Source organism: Mytilus trossulus, chromosome 8 (genome assembly GCF_036588685.1).
Source record: "Mytilus trossulus isolate FHL-02 chromosome 8, PNRI_Mtr1.1.1.hap1, whole genome shotgun sequence".
Lineage (NCBI taxonomy): Eukaryota > Metazoa > Mollusca > Bivalvia > Mytilida > Mytilidae > Mytilus > Mytilus trossulus.
In genome coordinates this window covers 174,645-186,656 of record NC_086380.1, presented here as the reverse complement: position 1 = coordinate 186,656, position 12,012 = coordinate 174,645, and the positions used below count along the sequence as shown (strand labels likewise).

Here is a 12,012-nt window from a genome sequence, read left to right as displayed (position 1 = left end):
CAAATTAAAAACTGTACCTATACGCTTCATTTAAATCCAGATTTTTAGTATTCCTATTGTAATCTTAGAAAGTCTTACTGATCAAAATACAACAATAGGGAACAATTTTACAATGCTTGAATTCAATTGTGTTAACCCCGTGATTACGACCCGTGTATATTGCAAAATCCTAAATACACCGTTTTGTGGTGCACCTATCAGATGCGGAACGTACAGATAAGGTAATAGGTAACACTTGAATATACTATTGGTATCGGTATCGGATTCGACCCGGAACTTGTTTATTATTGGCTATATTAATTATGTGGAAAACAAAAGGGTCTGGAGTGTTGTAATTTTTAATCTACACCATTGTCCTATATTAGCTATATATAAAGTTAAATTCTTTGATTTGTTGTTTTTACCCGATGACGGCTGACAAATTGGACCTCGTTATTTTAGTATTATAGATAGTTCTTACGGACAAGCTAATATGTATATAGTTCTTACGGACAAGTTCATATGTATACAGTTCTTACGGACAAGTTTATTTGTATATAGTTCTAATGGACAAGTTTATATGTATATAGTTCTTACGGACAAGTTCATATGTATATATAGTTGACTTAATATGATTGTGGATTTACAGATCTCTAGACAAATCAAATTTCCTCTAAAGATGCCAACAAGAAATTTAATCAAAGCGCCAATCAATACTGATAAAGAATTACTTGTAGATAGACGACTTTGGGGAAACTTTTTGACTGTTTTACTGTTATTCATGTAAATGCAATTACTGTTTATAGGTAGTTATGGTATTCACCCAGGGACGTGTAATTATCCTGCTTGATATAGCTGGAAATTATCAAAGTCAATTTACTTAGCACTGTTATGTGCAACCTAACTTTAATTTACTATACCGTATGTGAAGGACTAGCAATTTATATCAAATTACATATAATGAAAGGGCTGTATAGTAAAAAGTCCTAGAGTCAAACCAATTTGAACATACAACATCTTCTTTTATCTAATTAAAGCTGCTTTGCCCATTAATAGACCGACACTCTGAGTTGACTTGTTAGCGTGCTTTAGGTCATAGGGTAACAGTTCGCATGAAGACATGTCAATCTACCAGGAAACATTATTCTGACTCCAAACCAACCAGTATTAACACTCATCTCTTGATGCTGCGTACTTAGCGAAGAACCAGCAAATAGTTTAAAAGACTGATTTTACTTCGTTTGAATCCACAACCTACTTTACCCTATAAGATCAAACTTTAAGAATAATTGAAGACAACCGAAGCCTTGCATCCATTAAAAACACTATCTAATTAGACTTGGAATTCAGTCAATCACATTCTGGATTAGAGTTTCAAGCATTTTGTACTCCGAATACTGAATAAAGTGTTATTACCGACAGTCACGGTCGTGTGTCCAATAGATACAAAACTCACCAGAAGTAGTTGTACAAACTTGCGCAGATTGCATCTTATTTGATGTTATTACTTTTCAGATAAAAAGGATACTAGAATAGAATATAAGATACACAGTCATATATGAAAGTATTTTAAAGTGGCACTCATACCACATACTCTAGTTTATTATAAATGCATGTAATTCCTATCAAGGTCTTTTCTAAACAAAAAATTATTGACTGAAATTCAGCGAGCTATAAAACAAGGTTCAATCCACCATTTTCTACATTAGAAAATGCCTGTACCAAGTCAGGAATATGACAGTTGTTATGACAGATGTGTTTGAACTTTTTATTTTGCCATTTGATTGACTTTCCTTTTTTAATTTTCCTCGGAGTTCAGTATTTTTGTGATTTCACTTTTCACTAAGCAGCTGAGAACATCATTTTAATTCTAATTTCATGTAACTGTGTAAAAATTCATTTAATTTGTATATTTCAAAATTGGTTTATATCCGACGTGAAATTCAAAGTCGCATTAATCCTATACATTGTATATATCACATGGAAACGCCTTTTCCTAAAAAAAAATATGAGTTGTATACTAGTAGTATATATGTCTTGTGTTAATAATAATTCATCGATAAAATATGGGAAGTATTCATTGATAAACCATACACAAAACATGGTATTAATGCAAATTAATCTACTATCTATATAAGATCTACCCAAAGAACACCAGGATGGAAAGATTGCAATACATCATAAAAAGAGGAAAATACTGGGATAAGTTTGTGTTTTTCAAGAACAGTATTTCCCGGAGGAAGCTTAAAACAGGAATGTGAGTTTTATGGTGGATATTTCAATTTGGGAAACTTGCCGTCTGGAGCATGGCAGGCGGCGTGTGTTTTATATGGAGCAGGATGTGTCTTACTTTCATGCGGAGCATTCTTAGCTGTATGTACTTTCTGTATACCATGTGATGTTGTTAGTAGATAGATATAGGAAGATGTGGTGTGAGTGCCAATGAGACAACTCTCCATCCAAATAACAATTTAAAAATTAAACCATTATAGGTTAAAGTACGGCCTTCAACACGGAGCCTTGGCTCACACCGACAACAAGCTATAAAGGGCCCCAAAATTACTAGTGTAAATCCATTCAAACGGGAAAACCAACGGTCTAATCTATATAAACAAAACGAGAAACGAGAAACACGTATATATTACATAAACAAACGACAACTACTGTACATCAGATTCCTGACTTAGGACAGGTGCAAACATTTGCAGCGGGATTTGCAGCAGCAGGACTGTTACAGTTATGGCAGGATATGTACAGTTTGTAGCAGGTAAGTTGTTAGGACTGAAACAGTTATGGCAGGATATGTACAGTTTGTAACAGGTAAGTTGTTAGGACTGTTACAGTTATGGCAGGATATGTACAGTTTGTAGCAGGTAAGTTGTTAGGACTGTTACCGTTATGGCAGGATACGTACAGTTGGTAGCAGGTTAGTTGTTAGGACTATTACAGTTATGGCAGGATATGTACAATTGTAGCAGGTAAGTTGTAAAGACTGATACAGTTATGACAGGATATGTAAAGTTTGTAGCAGGTAAGTTGTTAGGACTGTTACAATTATGGCGAGATTTGTACAGTTTGTAGCAGGTAAGTTGTTAGTAGATATAGGAAGATGTGGTGTGAGTGCCAATGAAACAACTCTCCATCCAAATAACAATTTGAAAAAAGTAAACCATTATAGGTCAATGTATGGCCTTCATCACGGAGCCTTGGCTCACACCGAACAACAAGCTATAAAGGGCGAGAAACGAGAAACACGTATAAATTACATACACAAACGACAACTACTGTACATCAGATTCCTGACTTAGGACAGGTGCAAACGTTTGCCGGGGGATTAAACGTTTTAATGGATCAAAACCTTCTCCCATTTTCTGAAACAATAGCATAACATCACAACATAGAAAATCACACGATAAAATATCAATTGCCAGGCCTAACTCAATCAAAAACCGTAAATTAATACACTATGAACGAATGAATTAAATCGGCGATATCTGAATGCAAATGCACAGTTAATAAAATATTAGAGACAAACATTCAAGGCCGAAAAGCAAACCAACAAAGTCCAAACAAAGCCATGGCAAGACACCACTGCGAAATATTTAACCCTTCGAAAATGTTCACTTTAGAAAAAAACCCGGTTTTTAATAATACAGGTAAATCTTGAAGTTTATACAAATTTGAGTAAGAAATCATGAAAATTAGAAGATACTGTTACAGTTATGGTAGAATATGTACAGTTTGTCAGTAACGTTTATAGTCATGACTAGAAGGTTGTCACATGGGAAGCAGAATCTGCTTGCCCTTCCGGAGTACCTTAGATTACTTCCCAGTTTTTTTGGTGGTGTTCGTGATGCTCAGTCTCAAGTTTCTGAATTGTTTTATATACTAATTTTTGTCTATTTATATCTCTAAAAAGCTGAGTCCAGTTCAGTGGTATGATGAAGCTCAGATTGATTGATTGACGGTTACTTAGTATTCAGTGGCATAATAAAACGGACAAACCTGCCACTTTTCAATGGGGGTAAAACTTCGGTACTAATTACAAGACTTCCAATAACCGGTAATCCAATTTTGCATTATTGGATGTGTATTTATCAACAAATACAAGCCTAAGTTAAAAACAATTGATGCACGTGAATTTTCTGCACGTCTTATATAGCAGAAAGTTACAAAATATAATTAGACTAACTAAAGAAGAGTACATTTTCGAAAATACATAAAAAGTGCCGTATTCAAATAAATTTTCACTGAGAAATCACTCAGTTAAGATCAAGAGCCTAATGCGCTTCCTAGAAACTAACCTTCCAATTGAATGTTACATTGAAGTAAAACAGGTCTGTTAGACAATTCACATGGTACCAGCTACACATTATCGTACGTTGTAAACACGCAAGACAAATAATGTAATCTTATGGATGGAGTAAACATAACTCAACACAATCACTCATGGTATTAACTCTGCTTTAAAGGGAGATTTATTGAAGAGACAATCCTAAAAACATTGGTAAACCATAATAAGGTTAAATAACCGCCATTTGATATTGTAAATACATGTCAATATTTATCTGGTTTATAGGATTGCAAGAAAAACTAATTATTTCTAGAAGATGCATAACACACCGCATGAGATAACAATTTCCTTAATGTAATATACTTCATCTTTTTTCATGATATCGTTTACAGAACAATTTGCTACAACAAATTCCCTACTTTTTTTTTGTATTTGTAACTTAGTTTTAACACCAATAACTTAACTATCTGTTAACATTAACGTTATGTTATGTCTGTGTAATCAGTGCCAAGGGGAGGTTTTTATGGCTGTGTTGTAAAATTGTAACATGGTATAAATTGGTTTGCAAAAACATACATACATACCGGAATTTTATTAAGATTGAACACTATTGTTGAACGAGTTGATACTTACTGACACATTTTACACGTGAGGTAAATACTTACTGACACAATTAACAAGTGAGGTAGATACTTACTGACACAATTACCACGTAATGTAATTACTTACTGACACAATCAGCACGTTATGTAAAAATACTAACTGACACAATTTGCACCTGAGGTAGATACTTACGGACACAATAAGAACGTGAGGTAGATACTTACGGACACAATTAACACGTAAGGTATATACTTACTGACCCAATATTAGCACGTGAGGTAGATACTTATACAATTACCAAACTGAACAAAGAAATAACACGACGGGTGCCTTATACGGTGCAGGACATGCCTCTTGTTCCGGGCCACCTGATTTCACTCCCGGGTTTTAGTGGAGTTCGTGTTGTCTCTTATTTCTTATTTATAACTGTTTAACGTGAGGTAGATACTAACTGACATAATTAACACGTAAGGTATATACTTATTGACAGAATTAGCACGTAAGGTAGATACTCACTGATACAATTAGAACGTGAGGTTGATACTTACTGACACAATAAGCACGTGAGGCTGATATTCACTGACTAAATTTTCCCATGATGTAGATACTGAAAGACACATATTTCGTTTGAGAACAGAACTAACTGACACTTTTGGCACATGAGGTAGATATTTACTGACACAATTAACACGGGAGGTAGACACCTGCTGACACATTTAACATGTATTGTACTAACTGATATTTGTACACGTGAGATATATCTTTTTCGTGCACATTGTACGCGTGAGGAAGATACTTACTATTACAATTTACACGTAAGATAGATACTTATCAAAATTCATACGAGTGGTAGATACTTGCTCACTGACAGAATATACACATGAGTTAAATACGTAATGACACGTTTTGAAAGTAAAGTAATAACTTACTGACACACGTCAAATGTTAGGTAGATACCGAAGGAAACAATGTTACAATTTGCATGCGAGTTAGATATTTTCTGACACAATTTACATGTGCGGTAGACACTTAATGAAACAGTTGACACGTGCGTTAGATTTATAATAAATAGATTACCAATGAACTTTTCAAATATTCTCTCATTATTACACCTGAAGATAAGGAACAAAGATGAACTACCGTTATATCTTTTTTGCGAGAAAATTGCACTTAACCTAAATGAAAAATGATTATTTCCTTATCATCTGTTTGTTTTACTCTCATTAACGTTTTGTATGAAAAGGAGGCGCTGATGGTGTATTAGAGGTTAGTTGGTATACAACCTTAATAACATTGGAACCATTGCGAATTTTTTATTTGAAAGAAAGACATCAAGAGGGCGACATGCAAAGCACCACAACGAAAGATTTTTATACACAATATTTCAATTAACTAATTCCCAAGAGTATATATAGAACTTTAACAGATGAGACTGTTATTTAAGTGAGAGGGTTAGTGCTATAGAATTAGGTTTATTCACCATTTTCTACATTTGAAAATGCCTGTACCAAGTCAGTAATGTGACTGTTCTTGTCCATTCGGTTTTGATGCGTTTTGTTATTTGATTTTGCCATGTGATTATGGACTTTCAAATTGATTTTCCTCTAAGTTCAGTATTTTTGTGATTTTACTTTTAACAGAAACAGAATTATCATTAACCATGTCAACAACATAGTCTTCAATTACAAAATACGATGTCCTTGACTTTGGCCAGGAACATTTTGAGGGGTTATTTTTTTTAGTTTCTATCTTCTCCACTGCAATTTGTGTGTACATGTATCAGTTTGCAAAGTTTCATTGATATGGTTAAATACATCGATCACGAGTTATGATAAATAAGACCTATATAGAAGTGAATGTTGCATTGTTTTGTTTCGCTTATGAATATTTTATATTATATTCCCCCTTCCTTTAGTATGACCTAAATCTATTTGTTCATCCATTTCATCACAGCGTTTTTTACAATAAACTATTTATTTGGTTTACAATGAATGGTCTGTACTATTTTATTAGATAAAATAAGAATTTGAATAATTCGAATCGTTTGAAATATAAAGATATAAACATAAAGTCAGGTTATAGTCGGCAAAAGGATAAAAGTTTGAAATATCGCCATTTGAATAAATCAACCGGACGAATAAAATAATGAACTGTAATAATTTTAAAGCATACATGATCAATTTATTGATTTCTGGTCAGTTTTCGTTAAATATCTACAAGCAAGTTACAATTTATTACTTTTATGAGATTAATATGAATCAGGTCAATTATATTCCCGTTTGGAAATGTATTTACATTTTTCACGTCGGGACCTTAATGGCAAACTATATGGTCTGTGTTTATCATTGTTGAAGACCGTATATTGCTTATACTTCAATATAACTATGTTATCTAATACCGCATCTCCTTATTTTTTTTTTTATAAAGATTCCCCCAAACAGCATCGAGTTTAAGTCCCGACTAAACGTGGCTTTGTATTTGTACATCTCTCAAATGTTAAGCTTCTAAATTAAGTGAAGTTAAGATTTTAACTTGCTGGGCTATATGCAACACTATTTTTATTGTATTCATTCATACCTTATAATATATTCCACTTGAATTTTTGTCCATCTGAGAGGTTAAGCCTTTTCAACTGATGTTCTTATATTGTACTTTTCTACTATTGTCCTAGGTTAGGGGGAGGGTTTGGATCCCGCTAACATGTTTAACATCGCCACATTATTTATATATGTGCCTGTCCCAAGTCAGGAGCCTGTTAATTCAGTGGTTGTCGTTTGTTTATGTGTTACATATTTGTGTTTTGTTCATTTTTTTACATAAATAAGGCCGTTAGTTTTCTCGTTTGTATTGTTTTACATTGTCTTCTCGGGGCCTTTTATAGCTGCCTATGCTGTATGGGCTTTGCTCATTGTTGAAGGCCATACGGTGATCTATAGTTATTATATGAACGTATATGGTATACGCAAGTCAATCGTTGACTTTTTGTCAACCTGTACATAACTTTTTTTATTCTAAATGTTATAATGATTTATGACAAAGATTTGACACACACACTAAAATATCTCTTGCATAAAGAAAAAATAAATTCAACATTTTATCCACAACTTTTGATTTGTTTTCTCACCTAAGGAAAGTTTACAAAAAAATAGTAAAAATACTGATCTTCGAGGAGAATTTTAAAAAGAAAGTTCAAAATCAAAAGGCAAAATCAAAAGTTCAAACGTATCAAACGAATGGATAACAACTATCATATTTCTGACTTGGTACAGGCATTTTCTAATGTAGAAAATGGTGGATTGAACCTGGTTTTATAACTAACTAAACCTTTCACTTGTATGACAGATCATAGAGTAAGGAACCAATGCACAAGTAAAACCATAATATAAGCCTATAAGATCAGTCTTTGAAAAAAAAAAATTCAGTCGGTAAACAACACTTGAAAAGTTAGTTTACTTTTAGTATTATGTAATCTATAATAGGTTTCTATAATCAGGTAGATTTTTCATATTGGAATATTGCATGTCTTCTATGATTGATGTTTAATTGTCTTTTCCAATGGTAAATCATCAGAAAATGATAATAGATCGGTATTTATATAACATGCAATATTTACATTGATAGTAACACCACAACTAGATCTTACTCAATTTTAAGAAATAAAGGCAACAGTAGTATACCGCTGTTCAAAACTCATAAATCCATGGACAAAAAACAAAATCGTGGTAACAAACTAAAACCGAGGGACAAGCTTTAAATATAAGAGGAGAGCACCGACACAACACTAAAATATAACACACACAGAAACGGACCAAGCATCAGACGTGAAGAAACGTGCTTGCATTTTTTTGGAAAAGGAATATTGATATTCTAGTGTTCATTGTCCCTTTGGTATCTTCTACCTCTTTTAATTTGATTTAATGCAAACAAGACAATACTAACCCCAATGCTTCATGTGAGAGCCGTTTGATAGATATCCATGACATAGATGCATATCCCGCATCACGAGTAATTCATACCTTTTCCTGCTATCCATCTTCACAAAGTGTTTTTTCAGATAGTTAGATAGTTTCGCTTGTCAGACAAAGGATAACGGCTCTAACGGTACATTCTTAATATTGTCTGGGCTAAAACAGATTTTTTCATAAAAAAATACAACTTGACACGTGAAACCTTGAAACAGAAATTTGGCAGTAATGTGAACAAAAACCCCAAAACATACATGCTTATAGCGTATAACATATAGCTGACTATGCGGTATGGGCTTTGCTCATTGTTGAAGGCCGTACTGTTACCTAAAGTTGTTTCTGTTTGTGTCATTTTGTCTTTTGTGGATAGTTGTCTTATTGGCCATAATACCACATCTTTTTTTTATATACTGAAGTAAACATTGATTTAACATTTTCTGTTGTCATATTTAATTTTTTATGTTCCGACGATTTTTTTTATGATTAGTCATTGTGATTGTTAGAACAGTTTCAGTGAGAAACATCTTACTTAATTTTGCTAATTTGATAACTATACAAGAAATGAATACAATCATACACATCCGGGCAATATCAATTATTATAATCAATAAAACGGAAACGGTACATGATGCGTTGCTTCCAATCGAAAATAAGAAATTCTATCTAGTGTAAAATCAATCTTTTTCAAAATTAGGAAGGTAATTCAAATGAAGACAAAACAATTAATATAAACAAATATGAATAGTGACAAGATCTTAGATTATTAACGAAATCGAAAAAAACCTTGATTCGAAAATAACTGAAGTTAAATAAACTCCAGTGGCTCGCAAAAAAGCCAAATGACGTGAATGTTTTTATGTTGAGCAGGATCTGCTGACACCTGAAACCTGTTTTTGGATGGTTTCATGTTGCTTATTCTTTAGTTTTCTTTGTTGTGTCATGTGTACTATTCTTTGTCTAGCTGTTTGTCTTTTTTCATTTTTAGCCATGGCGTCGTCAGTTAATTATTTTCGATTTATGAGTTTGACAACACTTCTGGTATCATTCGTTCCTCTTTCTAAATGAACATAGAAACAATTCTAAAAAGTTAAATGTCCACACAAACTAATTTAACGTAAACGTTTAGAAAATATAGCTGTCTTATATTGTTAATTTTAAACAAGAATATATGAAGATTACCCCAAAACACAAATGTTGTTCGATAAGAAATTGTTATCATGCTTGCCTACTTATTGCAACGGGTCTGACTCCATTGAATTATTCATTTTAATGTTTGTGTTTTTGTTTCTGGATTTATAATCGCTCTGTCTTCATATAACACAAACAAAATGTTGAAACATATTCACTAAAAAATATCCGATTACAACCAAATAATCTCAGCGTTCAAACAATTTAAAAGAAAAAAAAACTAAAGCAAGAAAACAACAAATGTACAAAACCTAAAATAAAAACGAATTCAGTCTAATAAGAAATGGAAGAAACAAGACTAGAAGCAACGAGTTAAAACAAACCAGGCAACATGGGATGTTTACCTAAGTTTTTTTTCTGTGATAATATAGTCAATTTTATATTTTACATCACCCAATATTTTATTATTTTGCTAATGTTTTACACATTTTCTTATTCCAGTCTTGGTAATGATTGCAGGATTATTTATTTACCCACTAGGTTTTGGATCATCGTTTATAAGACAATACTGTGGATCTAAGTCCGTCATGTATCAGGCTTATGGTTGCTCTATAGGCTGGAGTTTTATACTGGCTGTGACAGGGACGTGCCTAGCCATGTTTTGTCCAGTTCTGTCACGGTTTACAGACATGAAAGGGCGCGACATAATGCCCTGATTGATATTCTCGGAATTATTGGAAAATAATCAAGCTCCAAACAAAAAACAAACCAAACTAAGTAATAACTAACATTGAAATGGATGTAAACTCTTCGAGAAGTTATAAATGTGTATGAACACTTGCGAAGTCATTTATATAGAACTCCGTATACATTACTGCTAAAAATACAGTTATATAGCTTATTAACGTATAGTTCAGGTAGTGAAATTAGATCTGGAATTGAAAAACCATCACAACAATCTACAATAGAATACATAATGATACTTATATGTATACAACTAGAACATTTATAATTAGTAGTGTACAAGCTATATAGAGAATGATTGGTTAAAAAATGATCTTCAGGTCTTGATAGAACTTAATCGTGCCAAAGCAATAATTAAATGAACAAATGTCGTTGGTATTTGTCAAGTTGTTACAGTGTTTTTTTTCTATTAAAAAAACTTATGAATGCTGTTTTATTTCACTGAAACATCTTAAATAAAAGATTAGTATATGCTTCAAAGATACAGCACTGCAGCAAAACTGTCAAAAAGTGATATTCATCTATTCTTGGTAATGAAAAGAGAGAAAAAAAAACAATAAAACACAGCAAGGAATCTGATGTTCAATAGTTTTAGCTTGTTGATATGGTTCATGAATGTTTCTCGTTTCTCATTTTTTTTTTATAGATTAGACAGTTTCTTTTCCTGTTTGAATGGTAAAACACTAGTCGTTCTAGGATTCTTTATAGCTTGTTGTTCGGTGTTAGCCAAGGCTCGGTGTTCATACTTTGACATATAATGGTATACTTTACAAATTGCAATATAATTAATCATAAAGCTCCGCACTCGCAAAATATTTCTCTGTACTTTTGATACAAAAAAACAAAATATTACTGTGTACTGCAGATACAAAAAAAAACAACAAAACTGTTGCTCTGTATATAGATATACAAAACAAACTGTTGCTCTGTATATCGATATACAAAACAAACTGTTGCTCTGTATATCGATATATAAAACAAACTGTTGTTCTGTATATCGATATACAAAACAAACTGTTGTTCTGTATATCGATATATAAAACAAACTGTTGTTCTGTACTTTATGTATACAAACACAATTCTGGAATTATCAGTTTTATGTGTTCATCATTAACCCTTGGATTTATTTGAACACTACATGTCAAGTCTGACAATTTATATTTCTCTGGAGAAATGTCTTTACAGAACTTGTTAACATTCTTAAATTACAATTGTCAGATACCAACAGACTATTTGTTTTGTTGTTTATTAGCTCACAGAATGCATAATTGAAAGTCCGTCTCTGAAATGTCAAAGATA

General features: G+C 32.6%; 1 protein-coding gene across 1 annotated transcript; it reads left to right on the top strand.

The window, feature by feature from the left end:
• Positions 1-610: 610 nt before the first annotated feature.
• On the top strand, positions 611-10,685 carry LOC134681503 (LHFPL tetraspan subfamily member 2a protein-like). Its single transcript, XM_063541141.1, has 4 exons — positions 611-762; positions 2,187-2,390; positions 2,709-2,746; positions 10,471-10,685. The coding sequence occupies exons 1-4, from the start codon at positions 611-613 to the stop codon at positions 10,683-10,685; spliced, it is 609 nt and encodes a 202-aa protein (XP_063397211.1).
• Positions 10,686-12,012: the final 1,327 nt, after the last annotated feature.

Excerpts from the sequence above, each read along its gene's own strand:
- LOC134681503 (XM_063541141.1), top strand. The coding sequence starts at position 611 with ATGATTGTGGATTTACAGATCTCTAGACAAATCAAATTTCCTCTAAAG. Across the intron at positions 2,391-2,708 it reads CCATGTGATGTTGTTAGTAG|TGTTACAGTTATGGCAGGAT; the intron begins ATAGATATAGGA and ends CAGCAGCAGGAC. Across the intron at positions 2,747-10,470 it reads ATATGTACAGTTTGTAGCAG|TCTTGGTAATGATTGCAGGA; the intron begins GTAAGTTGTTAG and ends TTCTTATTCCAG.